The 25616-nt window shown below is 37.3% G+C and overlaps 1 protein-coding gene across 2 annotated transcripts in view; it reads right to left on the bottom strand.

Moving 5' to 3' along the window:
- Positions 1 to 25616, bottom strand: part of ANKRD26 (ankyrin repeat domain containing 26) — a 67773-nt gene that overhangs the window by 1308 nt on the left and 40849 nt on the right. For both annotated transcript variants that reach the window (XM_070801997.1, XM_070801996.1), the window contains 14 exons: positions 25368 to 25503; positions 23453 to 23666; positions 22568 to 22751; positions 21823 to 21960; positions 18779 to 19735; positions 17008 to 17160; positions 13718 to 13788; positions 12860 to 12953; positions 11781 to 11893; positions 10095 to 10224; positions 5460 to 5750; positions 4652 to 4869; positions 3192 to 3420; positions 793 to 838 (listed from right to left, as the gene is read on the bottom strand). In XM_070801997.1, coding sequence (XP_070658098.1) covers positions 793 to 838; positions 3192 to 3420; positions 4652 to 4869; positions 5460 to 5750; positions 10095 to 10224; positions 11781 to 11893; positions 12860 to 12953; positions 13718 to 13788; positions 17008 to 17160; positions 18779 to 19735; positions 21823 to 21960; positions 22568 to 22751; positions 23453 to 23666; positions 25368 to 25503 — 2974 coding nt within the window. The remainder of the gene's footprint in view (positions 1 to 792; positions 839 to 3191; positions 3421 to 4651; positions 4870 to 5459; positions 5751 to 10094; positions 10225 to 11780; positions 11894 to 12859; positions 12954 to 13717; positions 13789 to 17007; positions 17161 to 18778; positions 19736 to 21822; positions 21961 to 22567; positions 22752 to 23452; positions 23667 to 25367; positions 25504 to 25616) is intronic.

Consider the following 25616-nt stretch of genomic DNA (forward strand, 5'->3'; position numbering starts at 1 on the left):
ACAGACAATTTCCATACGGAGTCATAAATACTAAGGTATACAAGATGGCACAAGGAACACTCAGAAGGGACAGCCGGCTTTGTGTCAATGCTGCCAGCTTTTTGGTGGAGGTGCTGTGGAAGTAGCTACCTGAAGGACAGGAAGAAGTACAAGAGACAGAGGGGAGAAGCACATACAAAGACCAGAGGTGAGCAAGCGAATCTGTGGGATCCTACACAGTCTGGCTGGTTAGATGCACAGCTAAGGGCCAGAGTAAGGTGGTAAAGAGATAAGGCCAACTACTTTGGAAGGACCCAAATTGATGCAGGTGTTTGGAGCTTTTCCTGGGGGCAAGAGATAAACTAGTGACAAAGTCAATGACACAGAAATTACTAAGTCGCCCACCAAGTGACAGCTACGCAAACATGACTGCTTGAGTCTGGGTGTTCTACCTTAACCACTACCAGACACTTGAGACGTTGATGAACTCCATGCTTTCTGAGAATGGTGTCAGGGTGCAGATGGACAGTTTCACAGTGATGGCAGCAGTAGAGAAAGGATACAGCCAGAAATAAATAGAAATACATAGACCTTTTGAGATTTTTTTAAAACTATGGAACATGATGAATAAATGAGGAAGAATACTTTTCACTGTGACTGCTCATGCTTTCACATTTTTCATTAGCTATGTATAAGAAAAAACATTTAACATAGCATCTGTTATCCAAACAGTGGAAGGAGATGCCATTTATTGTTTACAGTGTATTTCAGAAATCAGTATCTAAATTTAATTCATACATTTCGGCAACATACCTTCTCTTAGTTCTCTAGTTATACTCCTGTCCAACTCCTGCCGCATCTGAAATAAGTCAAATATTATTTATCTTTAAGTTAAGCAAGAGATATTATCATAGGAATGTTATACAGCTTACTAAATTTAAATAATACTTTGAGAGCCTAGACCTAACTTGAAGATTACTTAAGTAGAAAAATAATCACATAAAAGAAAATGCATTCCTACTTATTCCGCTTATAAATAACAGAGAACATATATATGGAATGTTATTTAATCTGATAAAAAGTACAATAAATATCAGTATATCAAGTACACATAATTTCAAAGAATTAGAGAATGACCCATGATCCTAGGAATGACCCACAAGATTACTATCTTCTCCCCCTAACAGCTCCTGCCCTAAATACATACTTCTGAGACCTTTATTTTGATTTCTAGGTGAGGATCCTGTTCAAATGGAGGAAGTAGTTTGAGTTGAATGTTATTAAGGAGAACACATCTGCAATTTTCTTTAAACTTTTCCATTTAACAAAAACACAGAAAGGTGAGAAAATTATACATAAGAAAACAATGTACCAGCAAGGTTTTATTCTAAAGGTGTTTAGTGAGAAGGATTAACACATAACTGTTAGCTTCCGAACTATGTCCCATAGAAGGGGAAGGTCCCACAGGGGTCACTGCAGGGTTGAGGAACTGAGAAGTCACAAGTGCAGGACCTCTGGCCACTCCTTTGGCTAAAAGGCTTTATACTTGTCTCCATTTTATATAATATGGTTCCACATAAAAGTTGTTTTTTTTTTTAAAGGTTATTTTCTTTGGGTGAAAAAAAAAAAAACTTAAGGTATGAGAGTCATGCTTTAGGCAAAGTTCATAATTCTACAAAAGAAGTAACAAAGCCAATGACTTTCTTACTGAGTCCATAGTCCTATGCCAGCTACTTCCTTAAATTAAGAAAAAACACATAGATTTTTAACTATAACAGAGAAAATGAATATGTAAAACCTTACATAGTTCAATAATGCTTGTGGCATGACATGACATAGTAGCTTTCTAACTAAATCATGTTTTAAAGGCAAGAACAAGACTAAATTATTGTCAAACTCCTATATGTAGCAGTCAGTTGATATAGTTAATTTATAAAGGATAATTTTTTAAAAAACACTCAACAGGGAACTTGAAGGAGAAAAGTCTCAAGGTGAGGACTTATACTCCTACCCTCCTTATGAGAAGGAACTTCTCCGATAGTGTGCCCACAGCACCGTGAACTTGGGTGTACAGTAGGCAGCCTGCCCCTGGAACAGGGGTCAAGCATTTGCTTCCTCCTCTTAGGCCTGCGTGGGGAAGTGTCTGACTTGGGATGAAGTGTTCGGAGGCCCACTGTAACCACACAGCTAAAGCACGTCCTCCAGTTTCACAGCTCTCAAGTACTAAGACCCAACGTAGATGCAGTGCTGTCAAAGAAACCTTACTTGGTCTCCTACGATGGCAAGAAGCCAAATGAGAAAACAGGTTGAGACTGCATTTAACAAGGGCTACTTCTCTGTGCACCACAAACATCAGGAAAACACCATCAAAACCATAAACCTGTGTGCACTGACTGAAATGGATATTTTAATCACAATGATTAAACAGTAAAAACTGGTTGCAATTTAAAGACTCCCCATCATTGCTATCTTAGATACCATTCATCCAGGTGATGTCAAGATAGAGATAAAGTGAGCTTCATTTATAATGTTTAAATGTTTGCATTAACTACAAATCTAGAAATATTCTACAAATACTCAGCAAGATTTTTTTTTAATTTTAAATAAAAATGCTATAGGTAAAATAGCAATTAAAGAAAATGACAAAAATGTCATTTTTGTAAGAAATGACAAAATGTAAGAAAATGACAAAAAATGTTAAGCAAATACTAGAAATTAATGTTTTGGTTTAGTATTTTAAGTTTACTTAATTCATAAAAAGGATTTATCTAGGATTCCTTTAAACAAAAAGCATCCATATGTGGTTAGTGTTTAGATGCCAGTGATTCACTTATGCTTAGAGGCAGAAAAACTTCATTGGATACAGCAGAGTGTGGAAATGATTATGAACCATTGCCAACTGAAGTCAATTAGAAAGGAAGTGAAACATCTGAAAGAATACTTTTGGATACTAGGTAATAAGATTTCATTTCTTAAGTAGAATTTAAACACAGCTTTTCAAGAAATTTAATAATTTAGTAAGTATCTCTTAAAATGAACTCTGGGACAAAAAAATCATAAAATTTCTGTCTCCTTTATTAGCACAGCTAATTATGACTTTTACTTTGTGTGCATTAAGTCAAATAAACAACTCAGAAGTTCACCAAATTAAAAACAAGGATCATTCATATCAGAAATCTGAAACCCAGTGGAAAAAAGATAATAGAACTAACCTTGGTCAAGTAAGTCTCCATGCTGTTATTCGAAGGGCGTGGAATTGAGGTAGAAAAACCTACGTTTGCTCTTGGAGTAAGATTTCCATTGAGCACTACAGGATTATTGAAATTTCCAACACAAGGGGGCTCCAGGACTGGCCTCGTGCTAAGAGTGCTGAGTAAAGATCTGTTCTGCTCTTTCTCCACCTCAAGTTTGGTGCTGATCACCGCCAGCCTCTCATGAGTCCTGGGGAAGATGGAAAACACCAATTTCATTCATGTTTCCCAAAATGATTTGCATTTTTAAAGTTTCCATATAGTATATGGAATTCCCAATAAACTGTTTGAGCACTGAAAACACAGAGCAGACCTCCTGTAAACAATAACAGTTGTAATCTTGCTCTAAAGAAGTACACATGTGTCTGGGGCTCCTCAAGTAACAAGTCACAGTTGGGAGAGGAGAGAAAGGGCACCAGAGAGAAAGGGAGGTGGTCTCACAGTGACACCTGCTGCCTCTGAGACACACCTGCCTCCAGGAAACAGTTCAGGGATGAAGAAACACCCCGTCCCACAAAGCCACGTTCAAGTGCTTCCTTTCACCACCCTTGTATACACGTTTCACTCATGACCTTGGAGAAATTAAGCTTTTGGCTTTGAGGAATCATCTAGAGTCACAATCTAGAGGGGAGGACAAGAAAGTCAGCGGGTGATTGAAAAGAGCTAAAACAGCCCCAGGAACAATTACAAGTATCCCCTGCTTTTCCAAAGTTCACTTTATGTCACTTCACTTCTAGGAAAGGCCTACGTTGGCATCTGTTTTTGATAATCAAAAAAAAAATTTTTTTTGAAGAGACTTTTTGATTTCATATAAAAAGGTTCACTGTATGTTTTACAGTGAGAGGCATCATGCTCCCCAAGCAGGCAGACTGGCCCAACTGAGCTCCTTCCCTGGAAGCCACATCCCACGTCTCAGTGTCAAGTCACCACAACCCTGAACCCTATCTGGGAGCACCTGTGCTTCACTTGTGCATATTCATTTTAGGCTTCAACTAGCAGAACGTGCCCTCGGGTGCCTGCTTCTTTGCTTTATGCTGCTTTGGCTTATGCAAGGCTTCCTAGGAGTGCTCTGCTTTCAGACAGTGGGGAAACCTGGACTAGGCACTGGAGGTGCCATCTGCCCTTTGCATCCTCCACACCCCCACTCAGGTCACCATACTATTTCTAGCCACTCTGTGAATTATCCTGCCTTTCACCCCTGTTTTAATTGCCCCCAATTTGACAAGCATGCCTTTTATGCAGTGTAGAAAAACTTAAAAGGACACAGTATTAATAGTTTGTCTCAGGGCGCCCTCTAGCAGTGACCATCTAGTTAGCTTTCACTTCCTACTCATCTCATGAACTGCGCTCTATACAAATTAGGCTTTAGAGACAAATTAACGAGCTAAATTTTCTTTCTGTGATTCTGTGTTTTGACTTACTTGTCTAGTTTACCTTCCAACGACTTTCTAACTTCTAGTTCTACTAGGTAGAGTTGCTTATATTTTTCCAACTCTGCTTTATGAGAATCTTCTTGCAAAGTTTTCACCTTGGAGAGTTCAGATTCCAAGTCTTTAATTCTGAGTTCCATCTGACTTCTTATGGAAGCATTATTCTTCTCTTGTAACTGCTCTAAGTTCTCCTGAGATGCTGCTTGTATCTAAGGCAAATTTTAAAAGATAGTATTTAAAAAATAATCATTAACCTGGAAAATGATATTTGCTCCCTTTAGTTTTGAGTCAGTGATTCAGAAAGCAATTTTAAAGGTTAAAAAAAAAAAAAGAGCAGAAGTTTAAAACAATTATCGTCAATGTGAGGTGAATTACATGTGAATTATAAAATTCAAGTAGAATTATTGTTATAGTGGTGCTTATGTAATCTGATAATTCAAAGAACAAGAGGATCAACTTAAAATTTTAAAAATTGAACAAGACAACTTAAAAATAACTCAAGAGGATGGTACCAGTTCTAAACCACAATATTTTCTTTTCCTTCTAGTAGTCTTGTTTTATACCAATTGGTCTTATAAATGAAAGGATTCTCTAGTGAGAATCATTCTCATAGGTCAATTTGGTGATAACTGTGATGGAAACGGAAATATTTAAAGGGAGAAGGAAGTGCCCCCTTCCTTCCAGAAAACTACCAAACCAACTGCTCTTAGGGAAGTAGAGGAAACACAGAAGCTGTATAGATCCAAAATGTAATTTACAATGAGGTGCATTCAAGCACATAACAGACGAACAAATTAACCTGCAAAAATAGGTTGACTTCCTTTAATTTCTCTACGAGATCCTGTCTCGCCCTTTCTTCAATCTCCCGTTTATACTGCTCTACTTGACTGTGTTCGATCATATTCATTTCTATATGACTTCTGAGGTACACTACTTCTTGCTCCAACTTCTTTTTCTTCTCCTCTAGTTTTTCACACTTCTTTTGCATTCCTTTCATAGATAATAACTCCTCTCGAAGAACTTGATTTTTTGCATCCAGGTGCAGACATTTTGAAGATGCAGCTTCCAGCTCTGCTGTAAGATCCTCAATCTGCAAGAATAAAACAATACTGTTTGGTAATGAGGCAAGTGGACTGAGCACAGCTTAACTCAAACCCAGGACCAAATAGATACGATGGTATCTGTATTGTAGAACGTAGGCCCAGGGATTACTCAGAGAATCAAGAAAGAAGTTCAAACCACCAAGAGTCACAAAATATATTCTTCACTGTCCTCATCTTTGTCACACTACATGTGCACTTGATTTTACACTCTTTTCTATTTTTTCTCCATAAAATGACTACAAGTCACCTCTTAGTAGAATGTCTCTTACTCCCTCCCCTCTTCTTAATGCCCCATGTTTTAAAGAAGTTTGAGGGATACTGTATTGAGTTATCTAGGGCTGAGTTAATAAACGCTTCCCAAAAGAAGATTGTGAAAATAAGACTTTAATTAATAAATCTTGTAAATATGGATTCTAATCCCATAAGTCTTTTTCTGAACTATGAATAGTTTTTGCTAATTTGAACTGCATTCCAAAGAAAAATAATTCAAAAGGTTAAAGAAATCCCATCTCCTAATCACTTAGTGAGATGATCCATACATTTTTCTGAACAACAAAAAAAATGCCTCAATTTTTGTAACCATTTGTTACTTTTCACAGAACAGAACATACCAAACAAAACAACAACAAAATCTGCGGGAATTTCAGTGACACCGAGTTGGAAAGAACTTTCCTTTAGACAGAATGATTACTCAGTAAGTCGAAGTGAGTGGAGGTGGTGGCATTGAAACTGTCTACAAATTCTTTGACACTTTTCTCTGAAATTCCCTCCCCTTAAATATGTGCTGGCCTCAGTAACTGATTTTTACTGGACAGAGTCTGGGGAAACTGACTTTTGCTCTATGGGAAAGCCCACCCTTACCATTAGTCACTACGCTGCGAAGAAGCCCAGACCACATACTGAGCACCTTGTCAGTGTCCCCACTGACCACCCCCAACTAATGCCCCATCCAAAAGCCAGCTCCAACTGCCAGACATGTGCATGAACTAATCTTCAGATGACTCTGGTCCCCACCTTCACGACATCCCAGCTGATGCTGACTGGAAAAGAAACATGCTGGCCTCACTCATTGAGCCTTGCCCCAACACAAATTTGTGAACAAAGTAAATGCTGTTTTGAGCCACTAGGCTTTGATGTGCTTTATTATACAATTTGCTGGCAATAAATACCTGGCACAGATACTGATATCAAAAATGCCATTAAAAAAGAACTAAAAGATGTGAGAATGCCTTTCAACCTGGAGGTAGGTGAGATCTGAATGGATGCAGAGAAAGAAATGAAAACCCAAAGGGCTTCATGACATTGTAAACTGAATCTTGATGGCCCTTAAAGAGTCTGCTGGTGACAGCTTCTAGGCAAGAGAAGAAAACGACACTGAAACACAGGGGAAAGGAGACTCTTGCTATGAACCAGCTGAAAGTAACATCAATGACAGGGATAAGCTATCAAAAAAAAAAAAAAAAGCGGGGGGGGAACTATTAAATATAAAGGAACCAGGCTCAATTATATTTGGGTTCAATATCTGTTATCTCCTTTACAGCATCTGCACATGTCCAGTGGTCACATGATGCTAAAAGAAAGAAACAGCTTCTGGGCTAAGATCAAATCTAGGGTGCTGCCAGGAAAACACGGACTAAAGGTGAAGCCTGTAGACTGTAAAACCCTTCATTAGGACCATGGGAAGACTTAAGGTGGTGCCTCAAATTCCTTTAAAGATCTTAAGGGCACAAGAATTTTAAAGGCATCATCCTACAAAGCTTCACAAGAAGCCCAAGGTGCAGAGCTTCTCTCAAAAAAGATTTGTGAGGGTAGCCTCTCCAATGACGTGAACCCCAATCCAATTCACAGGACACTGAAAGCTTTAAAGAGAACCTTGGCAGCAAAAAAAAACAGTGCTCGGCCTAAGAGAGACCAAGACATACAAATGAGAATAGGCCTTTGGGATTTTCTTAGAAGTTCAATAAAGAGGAAGCTGGCTTAAGAAACATGACTCAGCAACAGACAGAGGTCATTTCTTATGAAAAGGACAGCACACAGAGCTCAGAGGGTAGAGCAAAAGAGAAGCACTCCCATGGGCAGGACCAAGTCCTCATCACAGAGCTGGCAGCACCAAACTGGACCTCAGAGCTGCTATGGACTACAGTGCCTCCCGTTTCCCATTTCTGAACAGGAGAGGCTAGTCATTCAGCAGAATAGTGGGGGTGTGGGTGGAAGATAACTTGTCCCTTTAGTTTTCAAGTCTTAGTACTGAGAGGGTTGTGCTCACAGGGTCACACTCTAGAAATCACATCCAGAAACCTCATCCCCATGTGCCATCTGTACCTGATGAAGATGGTAAGACCTCTACTTGAGCCTGGGCCTGACACTGTTAACAACTGAGACTTGTGAGGGAATGGGTGGGGAAAAGGGTATTTTTCATTGGAAGGAATATAAAAAATTGTGGCCAGTGATTAACTGTGCTAGTTTTTAAATGTACCCATTAGTTTTTAAAAATTTATTCTGTAAAAAAGGTAAAATATAGGCCAAGTATAAGTGACTTGCTCCTATTGAACAGAAGATGATGAAAGTGATGCTGTGTGAACTGCAAAGCGAGGTTAGACAAGGCAGCAGAGCCTCTGCCTGGCTCTCAACCTGGGAACCAGGCTCCATGTTGCGAGTAAGCCCAGGCTGCAAAGAGAGCCCAGGTGTTCAGGGTACGTGTTTCACTTGTCTGCCTTCACCAAAGTCCAGCCAACCACAGATACCAACTATCAGACATGGGAATGAACACACCTTCACCCGATTCCAGCCCCCAGCCCTCAAGCTGCCCCACCTGAAGCCGAGGGGACGAGAAGCCAGCTGTCCTGGCAACCTTTTCCTAAGTAGATTTTGAACAAAACTAATGTTTTTTATTGAAGCCACTAAACTTAAAGCTGATTAGGAAAAAACAGAAAAATGGATTTTTGAAAAAGAGAAAGAAACATAACTTAAATGCAGGTAGGAACTGGTCTCCTATAAACTGGAATATAATAAAGGGTGAGATTTTTAATGACAATGTTGATGAGAAGAAGCATATAACTAGAAGAAAGGCTTAAGGACTATTCAGGAAGAAGTTTTTTCAGGGTTCCCTTCAATTACAATTTCTTACAAATAGGCAGGTGTGACTCCTTAGAATTTCTGCTCAACTTTGAAAGCAATGAAGACTAGTAAGCAATGAGACATATGATTTGAACTATAAGAAATAACTAGAAATAGTTTAATTACCAAAATCAGACTTTTGACCTCATCTCAATTTACTGAAATTCTAAAAGAGATGGGTAGCTCTGAGTAGTTACTAATCTAGAACTCAATCTTCATTGTCCTCTCCTCAGAGAGAGAAATCAAACACCACGAGATGCCACTTCATACTTGCTAGGATGGCTATACTCACAGAGACAGGTAATCACTGGTGTTGACAGGAATGTATAGAAATGGGAACGTTTTACATACTTTGGATAAAAATATAAAATGATGCAGCCATGCTGGAAGACAGTATGGCAGGTCCTCAAAAGGTTAAACAGAGTTGCTGTGTAATACAGCAATTCTATTCATAACTGTATTCCCAAAAGAAATGAAAAAATATGTTCACACCAAAACTTAGACATAAATGTTCACAGTAACATTACTGACATTAGCCAAAAAGTAGAAACCACCCCAAAGGTCCATCAGATGATGAATGGATAAATAAAATGTGGTACATCCATACAATAGAATATTATTGAGCAATAAAAAGAAAATACTGATACATGTTAGATGTACCTTGAAAATATGCTAAATGAAAGAAGGTAGTCACAAAGGATCCCATATTGTGTGATTCCACTGACACAGAATGTCCAGAAAAGGGACATCTACACAGTCAGGGAGTGGAGTCATGGTTCCCTCAGGCTGGGAAGATCAGGAAGAGAAATCTGGCACAGGGTGATTTCTTTGGAGGGTGATGAAAATGTTCTAACGTGGTAATGCCTGTATAACTCTTTAAATGCAATAAAGTTACTGAACTGTACAGTTTAAATGAATGAACTGCATGGTATGTTCATTAGATTTCAACAAATCTGTCACCAAAAACAACGGATGCTTTGGGTCACTAATGCTGTGCTGCTCAGCTTCAGATCACCAGCCAGGGTTCAAGACAGAGAGAGTCAAGAGTGTGCCCTTTTTATCTAAAAATGATATAGGGAAAAAGCTGTCTTTTTTACTGGTGTCCAACCTAAAAAATTAATAAACAAATCTGTGTTTCACTGGTCAAAGCATGGAATGATTTATATTTCCCCAAATTAAGTGATTTTGGGGTTCTAAAGCTGATTAAAAATTACCTTATGTTTTAGCTTATTAATTTGAATATCCATTTCAGTTTGACTGGTTTTTAAATCTCCATGGAAACTAAGCTCTCCATTTTCATATTCATTTAACTTCCTTCTTGTCATTTTTAAGAGTTTCTTAAATCTGTAGAAATGTATAGAATGAGTAAGTTCTTTAAGAGCAGATATTTAGTAATTAAACAGATATATGTTCTATCAGATAAAACAAATCTATAAATTATAATTCTTTCTCATTGTTCAAATTTAATATTCCTTGAAAGCATAATAACTAAATTCTAATCTTAGATAAATATTATGATAAGAAAAATCTTATCATATTTAAATATACTATGAGTGATATATGTAATATATGAGTTCTTATAAATAAGTTAATGTCAATTTTTAGCATGCTAGTGTGAAATATTAATTTATTATTAAATATTAGTTATAAACCAGAGATCAGTATTCAAGCTAAAGATGAAGAGATATGATATATGAATGATTTTTGAAAAGACACAAGACACATTTGTTCCTACTGACCATAGCCTCCACAAAAAGAAAAGAAAGTAGATAGAAAAAACCAACAAGATTCTCACTCAAAATTGGAAAAAAAAAAAAAAAAGAAAAATCTTTGGAGCCTAAGTTAAGTGGGAAATAACCCAGGCTGAGAGTTTTAGAAGAAAGGAAATCAGAAGAGAGAGAGAGTGTACCAGTCTCTTCAAGACTGTTTTAAGAGATGTAGAAATCTTGCCCAGCACATTGTTAACAAAATGCAAAGCAATGTAGAGAAAATTAAAAGAGAAAAATATTAATGAGAATCAGAGAGGAAGCCTTTGTATAATCATCCCTTGGCATCCACAGAGGACTGGTTCAAAAATCCCCCAACATTCCGTGGATACAAAATCCATGGATGCTCAAGTCTCCCTAAGCACATCTTCCCTATACTTTCAGTCATCCCTAGATCACTTACATTATCTAATACAATGTAAACGTTTTGTAAATAGCTATAAATACAGTGTAAACACTATGGAAATAGTTGCCAGCTTGAGACCAATCCAAGTTTTTCTTTTTGGAACTTTCTCAAATTTTTTTCCCTGAATTCTTTTGATCTTGGGTTGGCTGAATCTGTAGATGATGAGGGTTAACCGTACTCAGCAAAAAAACAGAAACAGTTTTTTATCTTACTGATCAAAACATGGTCACTAATTTTACTATTCTTTAAGTTACACATAGATTTTTGTATGTACATTTTATAACTAAAATTTTGGGGCAAAAAGAAAATATAAGCCAAATCAAGATACTTTTTAATGTTGTTCAACAATAACACAGGTAAGTTTTTAGATAATAAATTACTTGAATGATGAAGGGAAGGAACACAATTAAAAGAAGGCAGGATTACCAAAAAGAACAAAGATACTTTGCAGAAGTAAAAATTCAGCATAGATGATGAGGAACAGAGTGACACTATTATATGCAGAGGCACGGTTGTTACTGTTTTAGAAATCATTATAGCTAAGTATAACACTGCTGCATTCAAAAACATTTCAGATTGTGCTGACTTTCCACAGTAAACTTTGAAATAGGATAATGTGTTTAATAATGAAAATACACATAAAAAATGAATTTGTGTCTAAGGTTTTAAATAAAATAAAATTATACTTTAATTAATAGTTGAGATTATCAGAAATATTAAAATCTTACCCAGTAATCTCTTTTTCTAACTCACTGTTTTTCTTCTTTTCTTGGTCCAAGCTATTTTCCAGAGATTGTTTTAATTCAATGTATTTCTTTAATTGTTCCTTTTCATCCTCAGACTTAGAAAAAAACAATTTAAGAAAATTATTTTTAAACAACTAGAGAGACTTATTCTTTAAAAATATTATTTCTTATGAGTTCACAAGTTAATATGAATTTATAGTAAACACAGTTTTTAAACCTGATTGATGCCAATAACAGATTTCAAAATTGATGACTTTTCTTAAAACAACTTAAAATGATTTTTCATTTCATCATTTTTCTGGAATTTAAATTGCCAACATTTATTTGTTAAAAATAGAGACTTTTACACATAAAATACTAAATGTTAATGAAAGTTTTTTAAAGACTGCCTATATTTACATTTTACTTTCTAGAGAAGCTCTAAAATAATTTTCATCAATGGTGCAAGATATTCCAGGTTTTGTTAAGTCACACCTTACTAAAATAATCTTTGAAAAATTCCCACGCAACCCCCATCTCTTAAAAAAAAATCCAACAAATGAAAAATACACTCGTTCAAAAAAATGGTTCTATACAGACATAGTATTCATTCTTAATGAAGAGAACAAACTACAATATTTAAAATGATTCATTATCAAACATCTCACAGAAAGATCTGGATTACAAAAGAAACTCAAAATTCTCAATCAAATAATTACTCAAATTTCTGGACTCAAATAGATGTTTGTGTACCAGTGTTCAAAGCAGCATTATTAACAATAGTCAGAAGGTGGAATTTCATTGACAGATGAATGAACAAACAAAATGTGGTTTATATAAAATATTGCTTTTGGACTGTCACAATTTTTTAAATTAAAATCTTACTATAAAAATCATTAATTTTATGAATTCAGTCGACTTCTTCTATAGAGGAATCACAGTACTAGTAGCAAGCAGTATCAATAAAAATACAATAAGCTAATCAATGAGACTTTTCACATTGTCCAAAATATTCTTATATATTACTGGTAAAAAAATTAAAATCCTTTCTCAGTATGACAGAAATCAAGAGGTTGACTTACCGATCTTGTACTTAACAGGTTTTTCTGAAGCTGTTCAATTTTGCCCGCTTGCTTTTTGACTGTAGTTTGTAACTCGGCATTTTCAATTTCAAGCCTAAAATGCAGATTTTAAAATAATTATTCTCACACATAGGTTTTTTTTTTTAAAGATTTTTTTTTTTTGACGTAGACCATTTTTAAAGTCTTTACTGAATTGACTGCAATATTGCTTCTGTTTTATGTTCTGGTTTTTTGGCTGTGAGACACGTGGGGTCCTAGCTCCCCAACCAGGAATCAAACCCATACCCTCTGCCTTGGAAGGCATAGTTTTAACCCTTGGACTGTCACGGCATTCCTTCACACATAGATTTTTAAAATATCACACTGTTTTTGAACAAACATCTGCAGGTTCAATTACATAGGTTCTTAGAATTTTGAAAAGTAGATGATTTGGCCACTGTTCTGTTTTTCTATTTGTGACTAATCGCCTTCCCTGGTGGCTCAGATGGTAAAGAATCTGCTGACAACGCAGGAGACCCAGGTTCGATCCCTGAGTCCGGAAGATCCCCTGGAGAAGGGAATGGCAACCCACTCCAGGTTTCTTGCCTGGAGAATTCCATGGACAAAGGAGCCTGGAAGGCTACAGTCCACGGGGTTGTGAAGAGTCAGACATGACTGAGCGATTAAACTTTCACTTTTCACTTGTGGATAATGTGCAAAATATGGAAATAATGGGGGGAAATTATGCATCTCAAAACAGCTCAAAGCTGAAATGTTACACAGCTTCACTATAATGTGTTTATTATCACTACTGATCTATTCTCATATTATACTGTTTATCTGCTTTATACTTATTTTCTACGCTGCTTTAAATCGTACTTTTGGACGCGATCCTGTGTTTTCTCAGCACATCTCACAGCCTCTGTAAGTTGATCCTGTGCTTCTTGCAACTAAAAAAAAAAAAAAAACTGTTTTAACTACTAATAACCTAGTAAATCCGCCATCATTGGTTTTTGTCTCTTTTGTCTGCATATTGTTAACAGCTGCTTTCCTGCCATACAGCAGAGATGAGTTGTTACAACAGACACCTTACAGTCCAAAAAGTGAAAATATTTCCTGACTGCCCTCTGCAGGTTACTGACCTCTCCTCTAGCACTCAAACATCATCCATGCTTTAAATCAGATTTTCTCAAACACACAAATTTATAAACTACTCAAATGGGGAAAGACAGAAAACTACCTTATGGTAAACAATTTTTTTTTTTTTATCCAGGCTCCACATCGGCCATCACTTTAAATATCCACATATGTAAATGACCACAGATCTTCCAGTTGTTAAGAGAGCTAACACTGCTGCTGGTGACAACCGGATGCTTCAGGAACTAGTGAGAGGCAGTAGCTACACAGGAGCCAGAATGTGTGGACCTGTGTCACAGTTCCATCAGTTGTGAGCTGCGTGTCCTGGAGCAAATCACTTAACTAACCTTTCTGCATCTCAGTTTCTCCATCCATAAAACGGAGATAATGGTAGCATCAACCTCAGTGGGATGTTTGGAAGATTATATTGTGGAGTTTACATAACGTACTTTAGAGAAGGAAATGGCTCCAGTATTGCCAGAAGGAAACCTGCTCCAGTATTCTTGCCTGGAAGATCCCATGGACAGAGGAGCCTGGTTTGCTACTGTTCATGAGGTCACAAAGAATTGGACATGACTAACCACATACAAAAACTATTTAGAAGAGGAAGTGGCATAGAATAAGAACTGTTTGTAATTGGCATTATTACAGTATTTTATCTGCAAAATACTGTCGCTGTATTTTATCTGCAAAACAATTTGATATATCAGGCAGATGTCATGCCAACAGAAGTCGTCTTCAACACAAGTCACACTGAAATCACTCTCCATACCATTCCAAGTGGCAGTAAGGGGGAGCATGAGGCCCAGAACATATGCATCCAGTACTTCAAAAATGGTCACTGACTCCACTAACCAACTAGCAGTGTTCTCCACTTACAATAATTTGTAACTTACTTCCTCTCTATACTACTCAGTGGACAATGACCACGGGTTAATATGCAAATAGCACCTCCTGGATGGAGTGGTACAGAACTTACATGACCATCAGAGGAAGGGTGAAGTCACTGCCATGGAAATATTACCCTACTGCTAAATCAAAGTTCTGAATCAATTCATTCCCAACTGTTATGTCTAGCAACTGTTAATGTCTAGCAAGTACTCGGATGAGAAAATTAAGGTTACAAGCTATGGATATCAGAGAAGCCAACTCCAGAACCTCACAGTTGGTGAAAGGCTAGAAATCTGTAAATCCCATTTCTGGCTGCATAATTAAGGAAGGAAAATTTACATTTTTCTTCCAGAGTCAGGGGAAAAAAATGAGCATTTAACTGAACAATTCTATTCTATTAGACTAATAGAATTTAGTTTCTTAATAAAAGTTTTACTATACCACTATCTCCAAGAGGAAATTATTGGTATGGTAAAAAGTACTTAGTTGTGTCCTAACTGGCCTGGAAACTCCCATGGACGGAGGAGCCTGGTAGGCTGCAGTCCATGGGGTCGTGAAGAGTCAGACATGACTGAGCGACTTCACTTTCACTTTTCATTTTCATGCATTGGAGAAGGAAATGGTACCCCACTCCAGTGTTCTTGCCTGGAGAATCCCAGGGACGGGGGAGCCTGGTGGGCTGCCGTCTACGGGGTCGCACAGAGTCGGACACGACTGAAGCGACTTAGCAGCAACAACTGTTAAGCTGAAATATTTTCCATTTATGAAGACAAGTATTGTGCATATCAATAAATATTCCCTGTTAAACCAATGTATACTTAGACAAGATTCTCCCTCATGAAAAAAAGGACAACAGTGTAAAATTAAGGGCTAAAATATTCTTCACAGACTAGATGAGAAAGGCTGAAGAGAACAGGCTCAATGAGAACTGGACAGTCAGGAAAGCTCCATGGATGAGAAGAGACTGGGAACCAGGTCTGAATAAATGGAGGACTACCCAAGAGAAAACAAAACTGTGAACACCGAAAGGACAGTCTGAGCAAAGGCCAAGAAAAGGTGAAATCAGCCAGTTAACTCTGAGGATAAAATCCAACCACAGGAAAACAAAAGCATGTCCACACAGAAACTTGTAAATCAGTGTTCACAGCAGCATTATTAATAGCCTCAAAGTGGAAACAACCCAAAGCTTCATCAACTGGTGAAAGGACAAATGGCTTAGCCACATACTGTTTACTGTTAGACAACAGAAATAGAAGAACTGATAACGTGCTATAACATGGATGAAACTCAAAAACATGACATCAAATGAGAAAAGCTCATCACAAAGGAGCACACACTGTGTGATTCCATTTAATGAAATACTGAGACAGATACTACACTGGTGTTTGCCTAGGGCTGAGGGAGATGGGGGGCCATGAGTGGTGGCTAAGGGATGCAGGGTTTCCTTTTCGGGGTGATGGAAAGGCTCTAAAATTGGTCACAGGTGACACCTTTCTACACTAAGAGATAGTGAACTACACATTTTCAGTGGGTGAATTATATGATACATGAATTATATTTCAATAGCTTTTTAAAAAAATCCAATGGCAGGATCTAAATAATCTTCATTCTCTATTTGGATGTACGTACTATACACCATCTGAGTACCTCCAGGCTTTTATAATATATCTAAAATGAAAAGAAGGCAATGCCTAACTTCAGCTAGTTTGTATAATACCCTTTCTGCACAAGTTATTCTGAAATCCATGAAATATATATATAAAACTCTACAGTCATTGACATAAGTGAAGATGAGAAATGATAATTTCCTGAAACATTCCATTAAACATCCTCTGATTTTATCTGGCTTGCCTTATCATGGCAATACAGTTATCACACAAAAAAAGTATTGTTTCAAAGAAACAGTCTCTCAACTTCTGTGAAGAATGCTGCACAATTCTTAACTTTCCTAAGGGTAAATAATATAAGAAAAAATATATAATGCAAATGGCAGAATGAAAGTCAAGTTTTATTACAAAGATAATAAAATTATAGTAAATCACTTGCAATGAAAATAGAAAAGAAAGCTGTCCATGAAAGCGAGTGTCCTAAAACACATTATCCTACATATAAACAGTCAACACATTCAATTTCATACATACCTGACTTGTGAGTTGACCTAACTTCTTCTTTAAATCCTGTGCCTCAACTTCTAAGTTGGCACGATAACGTGACAAGACCTCCAGTGACGCCTCTGACATAGACTGCTTTTTCAGGGTATCAGCCAGTTCTTGTTGAAGTTGTCTCACACCTGCCTAATAAGATGCTCTGTCACTGAGTTTATCAAATCACTTTACAATTACATTATGTTAATAATAGATAACTCCAACATATGGACTTTGAAAATTATCACCACAGACAGCAACTCACCTTCTTTTTCCTCCTCACTGAGTTTGGTTACAGACACAGAAGGGGCCACCCTCCAGCCTTCCTGATATTAAGTTACTCAGACAAAGGACGTGGCCCCACTGACCACGCCCTGCCCCTCCCAATAAATCTGCAGAGCTTCACCACCTCATGTCTAGAAAGAAACAAGTGTGTAGGTGGGAAAAGTGATGGAAAATTCCACACTGTGGAAATATTTTCCTTTCCTTTTTTATTAGAAGCTTTGATTAACTTGGAGATCTTCACATATTCCAACCAGTGCTTAGATCTTTCCAATAGATTTCTACCTCAGCAGAAAAATGGGGCCATTCCCTTGTTACTTATCTCTTTTATATCTAGTAGGGTGTCTATGTTAATCCCAAACTCCTAATTTATGCCCCCTCCCCACCTTTGCCCTTGGCTAACCGTAAGGACCTACTGGAGAGCACAGGGAACTCTACTCAATATTCTACAGTCACCTACCTGGGAAAAGGAACAGAAAAAGAATGGATATGTGTATAACTGAATCAATTTCCTGTACATCTGAAACTAACACAAAATTGTAAATCAACCATATTCCAATATAAAAGAAAAATGAAATTTAAAAAGTAAGGTTGCTCCCATGGCCTTCAAGGAGCCTCAATATCCTAGCCTCCACCTGCCTCCAGACCACAGCCCCTACAACCCTCTCCCTGACTCACTCCATTCCTGCTGCTCATGAATCCTGCCACCCTTCATTTTTAGTGGACAAATTTGTATTCACATGATACTAATTGATCCTTAAAATGAGAATTACGAGCAAATTGTTTGTAAAAATGCTCTAAGTAAATAACATAAATAGCAGTGGGAAGATTAAATCAGGAATAGTTTGGCTAAAGCTCACCACTTGAGTCCCAAATTATGATTCAATGACAAATAGACGCCTTTAAAGAGTTGAGAGGCCATAAGAAAAAATGATTCAAGGCTGAAATTCTCCCAAATTAATTCAAATTTATATAAATAAAATTAAAATTATACCAACAAATATGACAAAATGGTATGACAAGCTACCGAAGCCAAAGTACAATATATAAAATATAGCATCTGGGAAACCTAGAATTGACTGTCAAGGTAATCCATGTAATTGAAACTTAATTTTGAAATATTCATTTTAGGTTTGAGCATTTCATTTATCTGCTTCATCATGATACTGAAATGTGGTAACATAAAGATTAAAATTATTATCCTAATAGTAAAAGAGTAAATTACTAACACTATCTATATTAATAATTTAGAACTGAATCTCTTAACATTTCAAAGCAATATGCTGTCTCTACTCAAAGTAAAGCATCTCTTGGGTCTAATTTTCATTTGCTGGATATAAGGTATGCTTTTAGGCTGGTTTAGAGACCATAGATTCACAGCCTATGTATTTTTTATATTTAACTAGATTCAACATATAGCCAGAATCAAGAATCACTTTGAACTTTCTTTCAGGAAGTCCGAGAATTTCTTCTTCTGGATACTCACTTCTCTTTCTGCTTTCTCATTTTCATACTGATACATTCTCTCTTTTAAATGATCACATTCCTTGACTAACTCCTTGTTTCGTTCCTCCAGCATCAGACCTTGTTTCTCACTTTCGGCATGAAGTTTTCTCACGATCTGCTGAAACTGGTCTTGGATGCTGATGACCGTCTTCTCTTTACTGTCGGCTTTGTTTTGTGCATCGTCCAGTTGCTGTCGGAGCAACATGTTTTCACTCTGGAGTTGAGATAATCTCTCCTCTAAGGATTCCTGCTTTCCAATATATTTATTCACTTTGCCTTGTTCGTTCTGATACATGTGTTCAATTTCCTGCTTTTGACACTCGGTTTGGCTTAGGTCTCTCTGGACACGTTCTAACATCAAAATCTTTTCTCTGAGAGAATCTCTAGTGTGATGCAGCTTAATTTCTAGGTTATTGAACTTACTTTCCGCTCTAGAAAGTTGCTGGGAAAGCATCTCGTTATTATCTTTTAGATTAGCCGCATCGGACTTCATTTTGTCCTGCAAGTGTAACCACTCATCTCTTGCTCTCTGGAAGGCAAGTTCCAGGTCTCTTTTTGATGTCTGACATTGATCATGATCGTGTGAGGCAGCGGCCAGTCTAGAACGGTAGGATTCCACTTCCGTCTCCAGTCTTTGTTTGCTTTCTTTTTCGTTCTCCAGCTTAGAGTTTAGCATTGCATTCTCAGCTGTCAGAGCATTAAGCTGGCCTGTATAGTGGGATACAGTCTTTGTTAACGTTTCCTCATTCAGTTTTATTGCCTTTTGAAGATCATCATTCTTCCCTTTTACAATTTCAATGTCCTCAAAATATTTCTTTTCCTTTTCCTGGTTCTGAATTTTCACTGCATCCATCTCCAGTCTTAGCATGGCAATTTCCTCCTGCAGCATGTGGTTTTTGTGCAACAGGTCTTTTGCTTCTTCACAACTATCAGAAACCTAAGTGAAACAAAGAAGACTTTTAGCTAGTACTCAATAAAGTGACATTCCACGATTTCCTCTGAAATCAAAGACTAACCTGTATGTTTATACAATGAAAAGACTGCACCAAGTGCGTCTCCAAATGGAAAAAATAAGGTTCGATTCAAATCTCAGACTTTATACAAGCAGAAATACCCCAAAGTTCAAAAATTTAATTGAAGACAATGAATCCGTGAAAGTAAAAAAAGAAACCCCAAGAGACTTTTCAAGAAGCTCAGAACTGGAAAGGCTTTTCTTTGAATTACAACAAACCTGGGAAGGCTTAAACAAAAGATGTATAGATCTGACTACACTTAAAAATTGCATCTGCTGTGGTATATTTATACAATGGAATACTACTACACCATAAAAAAGAATGAAATGCTATTTGTAGCAACAGGGAGGTTGGATCTAGACATTATCACACTCAGTGAAGTAAGTCAGACAAAGACAAGTATTATATCATACTGCTTACAGGTGGAATCTAAAAATGAACTTACTTACAAAACACAAAGTGCTTCACAGACATAGAAAACAAACTTACAGTAGTCACCATAGGCGAAAGGGAGGTATGGGAAGGAAGAAATTAGGATGTTGGGATTAACACATACACACTGCTGCTGCTGCTAAGTCGCTTCAGTCGTGTCCGACTCTGTGCAACCCCATAGACGGCAGCCCACCAGGCTCCCCCGTCCCTGGGATTTTCCAGGCAAGAACACTGGAGTGGGTTGCCATTTCCTTCTCCAATGCATTAAAGAGAAAAGGGAAAGTGAAGTCGCTCAGTCGTGTCCAACTCTAGCGACCCCATGGACTACAGCCTACCAGGCTCCTCCGTCCATGGGACTTTCCAGGCAGAAGTACTGGAGTGGGTGCCATTGCCTTCTCCAAAGCACTTCTACAAACATCAATTAACTCATTAGCTATAATTCTGGAAAGGAAGAAGTTAAAAATATAAATAAGCTGCAGGCTTTTTGCCAGGTCTTCTGACTCTAGAAGTCCTCTTACATCAAACCAGTTATTTCTCTAGTACAAACATACACAGTAAGCCTCTTATTTCACTCATGGTACACACACTAACGGTAAATAAGGTAAAATGTAGAGAGCTCTTCTTAGAAAATCATGAGTTATTTGCTACAGCAATAACTTTCATTCTCTCTTCATAATGTTTAAAATAGTAAGATGGGGGAAATACAACGAAAAACACAGTAATCACCACTAATATATATTATGGCATATCTAGCACTGTTTTCAAAAGTTCCCTGTACTGAAACAGGGCACTCACAGAGCAGAGTGCTCATTTTCTCACAAGCAGAAGAATGACATCCAAAATGTGGTCTCTGAACTGCCTATAGTTTCCTCCTTACCATCAGGGAAGTGATAAACTAACCTAGTGATCTTTCGAGGAAATGACATCACTACCAACGACCAGAATATCTATTGTCAATAGCAAAGGTTTGTTTTCTTTAGAGGGGGAGGGGGGGCTTTTATAAGTTTGTTCTAAAGAAACAAATTTTCAAGGTGTTCAAAAGTGTTTTAACAACTGATGGCACAGTTTTTAGAAATTGAAAACCTGTAAATGATGTGAAAATGTCGTTGACAGGGTATTGGTTAAAGAAATGACAGTGGAGCCAAGAACGGACTCTGATTTAGACACTGAAGGTATGATGGGCATGGAGTGACCGACACGTTCACTCCAAAGCAGAGGGACTTGGTCGGGTAGTGCAGTCGATGGGGGAGCACACACAGTCTTCCTTGCCTAAACCACAATCAGGGTGCTGGCTCTTCCAGGATAGTTGCAAAAACTTTGAGATCAATTCCTATGGAAAATATTAAAGGCCTCTCCTTGGATGAGGCCATCGTGTGTCACTACCTATCTGCAGCAGACAAACGGATTTGAATTACAAATATTACTTTATCCAACAGATGGAAAATGTTTCCTTCCTCAAAGCATAGATATATAGGCTTTCAAAATCCTCTACACTTTCTATGATGTATAGTGTTGGTTTTTAAAATATATACATACACAGAGACATATACACATATTTGAAAATGACTACAGAAAATACCTCAGAGTTCATTTCCTTATTAGCCATTTCTATCTCCTTTTGTTTGGCAAGGTGATTGGCCAGAATTCCATCCTGTAAGATTCTGGCATTCCGTTCTCGAGAAAGCTGCTTCTGAGTGTCATTTCGCTCTTCTATAACCTGGAGAGACATTATATGAAGTTTTGGGCCCATACCATTAAAAAAAAAAAAAAAAAAGTTAAAAGCTTAGGAGAAGAATTTAAAATGAAAAAAACTGTTTAAAGGAAGTAGCCTTTTTAAGCACAAGGATCTTTATTTCCACGTGAATAACTCAGATCTTAATTTAAATGCCTGCTAAATTTGTCACAGAGCAAAAACATAAGCAGACATAGTATTGTGAAGGAAAATTTCTTTACAAAGCACTTCACTAGTTTCTTCACAGTGTCAATGCAAGTTAGCCTGTATTTTAACATAAAAAAGCCAAAGTTAATACATGGATTGGAATTAAGAATACTACTTTGCCTAAGGTATCAAAAATGCCAATCATTATGTTAATGATTAAGCTTGATTTATGTCCATTCCTCCACTGAGAAAACATACACAGAGCATCTATTAGAAGCCAAGAATGGCAAGAAATTAATAATTTAAGCTCTAAATGTCACAGTTCATACTTAAGATAACAATTTTGTTCTAAACCTAAAAATACATATTAAATTAAAGGGATACTATAAATAATATTGACGAAAGAGTGTCAGAAATTTGAAAATTTCACCAAAGATTGTTCTACCTGATTCAGATCATTTCTCACAGTCTTCAGTTCCATTTCTAGTGCTCTGAGAGTGAGTTCAAGTTGCTGTTTCATTTCAACTTCTTTACTATATTGGTCTTCTTTTCTTCTTAACTGCTCCCTAATTTTTTCATACAACATATCAGCATTTCTTCTCTGCTCTTCTTCTTGCTTTAAGGTGAATCTGCAAAATTTATACAGTCCTTAGAAAATCATGAGATTAGTCACTGCTACAATAACTTTCATTCCCTCTACATAATGTTTAAAATAGTAAAATGGGGGAAAATATAATGAAAAACACTTAATAATTCTCACAGTTTTCATGCAGAGGGTTAAGAATAAAACTGCATACATTTTTTTTTCTGTCTTGAGAAAAATGACTATTGTATACATCTGTGGTGGGAATGTAAAGTAATATAAACTTCTTAAAGAATAGTTTAGAAATATAGATCAAAGACCTTTTTTAAGTTCTCATACTTTGACCAAATAATACGATATTATTAAAGAAAATGTATTCAAAATAATCAGAAAGGTAAAAATAAATTTATAGAAAAAACATTTCTTGTAATATTAAATATAATACAGAAAAGTGAAAAACAACCGAAAGTCAATTTGCTAAATAATTAATAAGGTTTCCATTATGGTGGACTTCTGTATGGTCATGAAAATGATGATTTGGAAAAACATACATTAAGTTATCAGAAGCATTCACTGTTAAGAACCTGCCATATTATTTCCAAGAATTTCACACTCCACAATACTAGTGACACTTTCTCCCCTGTAAAATCCTAGAAGGTAAGTTAGTCCTTGTAACACATCTACGTCTCTGCAGTATTAAAGGAAACGATAGTTCACATATTTCTTTAAAAGCGAGATATACAGTACCTCAAGCTGCCGAGCTCACGTTCCCACTCCACTTTCTGATGCTCTAACTGTGATTTCACTTCTTTTGTTTCTGACAGCTCTTTCTGTAGCCCACGAACCTTACTTTCCATTTTTTTAATCTTTCCTTTAAGCAGTTCACAGTGGCTTTTTTTAAGTTCTACTAATCTTTCATACGAAAGAATCGTATCCCGGATTTTCAACAAGCTAACAGAATCTGCATGATGAAGAAAACAAAGATAAAAACAAAAAAAATTTTATGTGAGTAATTTTTGAGTATAAAGGACTGTATCTTTCACGTACACACATCCACACACTGAACAAATATTAAGTGTCTATAATGTGGAAGACATTATTCTAAGCTCTGCAGATGAAACAGACTCCCCTGGCTCTTGTTTAGCTTGAAGTCTAATAAAAGAGAAAGATAAATAAAATAATTATGAACTCAGAAGGATACTCTAAGAAAAGAGAGTTCTATGATCACATAACAGAACTTGACACAGACTGGGTTCAGGAAAGATTTCCCTGGGGAAGAGATGTCACACTGAGAAATGAAGGATGAGCAGGAAGTAGTAAGTAGAGTAGGAGGAACAACCTTGTGGACAGTCTCCAGCTGCCATATGTTTTTAACCAAGACAGAGTGAACAACTACTGATTTACCTTCCTGAGTGAAGCGAGCAAAAACAATGCCGACAAAATACATTAAACAATGATTTTATGACAAAGGACTTCAGGGAATGAAGGACAATGATCCCGGAAACACACCAGGTTAGCCTAAGGAACGCCCCAGCTCACTGCCTGGGGAGAATTTCCAGGCCCCTACACGGGGAGAAGGAATGGAAGCTGAGTCATCCAGACTCTCTGACAGGAGGTGATGAAGCTGACAGTCTGGTGAAACCAAAGTGGGCAGAGATCACAGATCAGAACCGGGAGAGGAGAGAGTGGGACAGAGAGAAAAAGGACCCTGGAGATCTGAGGAGGAGCCCCTCGGGTATTCAGCAGAGGAATGAACAGCGCCTATCTGGGAGAAACCACCTGAGACCAGGGAGAAACCATCTGAAAAGACTATTGGAACCTGTAACTGGTGCTCACTCAGACCCAGGAATTCTATCTATTCTCATGAGCCAGGCTGGAAAAATTTCTCCTTACAGTAAAATGAACAGGATAGTCAGTAAGGTCTTGCCTCCAAGGCAGGAAATAATCAGCCCTAGCCCCAGGGCCCCTCTGGATGCACCTAACAAATCATGAGAAGCAAGAGCACAGAAGGATCTCTGGAAAACTCTCAATATTTGGAAACTAAATGACACGGATCTAAATAACCTTGGATCAAAGAGGTAATGAAAAGAAGAATAACAAAGTATTTTGAACTGAAGGAAAATGAAAACGTAAGACCAGCAGGCATTTTAGGAAACTGACATGCTGATGCTAAAATTCATGTGGAAAGAAGGGTAAAAAATAAAACAAGATGAAACTAGACAATTGTGACCTTTAACCATGAAGCAAAGAGAAGCAACAGTTGGGCTTCAAGCAAAGGGGTAACAGGATGAGATCTGAATTTTTAAAAATAGATAATAATTGTAGTTGCTGTGTGGACTGAGGTTCCGGGAGGTAGAATGGCAGGGAAAGAAGTTCTGAGATTATTTCAGTTATTCCAGGAGGAAAGTGATGCTAACCTGACCTTGGGTGAAGGCACAGGAAAGAAGAGTCAACAGAAGGTACAGTGAGTGAGAATGATCATAGGCCTGTGGCGCAGAGTATCCACTCACGTTCATGTTCTTTCAATACAGAACCTACTTCTGAGATGCACAGCACTGTAACACATCCCTGGCTCCAGAGCAGTACTAGACAAGGTGTACACAGATTACTACTACACCTTACACAAACAGGCATTGTATTTATATTTACACTGCAGTCCTACCTTTACACCCCGTGTCAAGTTGTTCAATTAGCAACATGGAATTCTTATAGTAAAGCAACTCGCCATCCTCGGAAGCTGTTTCAGATGACTGAGTTAAGTCATCAAGGTCATCCACAGAATTAATTTGTTCTTTGACCTACACATAAATAATACTATTTCATAATGTCCTTAAAATATTTACAGAACATACTAATTGTACAAAGGTGATAAATATCTCATCATTAAAGCAAAAACAGACACTTTTTAAAA

Source organism: Bos indicus, chromosome 13 (assembly GCF_029378745.1).
Source record: "Bos indicus isolate NIAB-ARS_2022 breed Sahiwal x Tharparkar chromosome 13, NIAB-ARS_B.indTharparkar_mat_pri_1.0, whole genome shotgun sequence".
Classification (NCBI taxonomy): Eukaryota; Metazoa; Chordata; class Mammalia; order Artiodactyla; family Bovidae; genus Bos; species Bos indicus.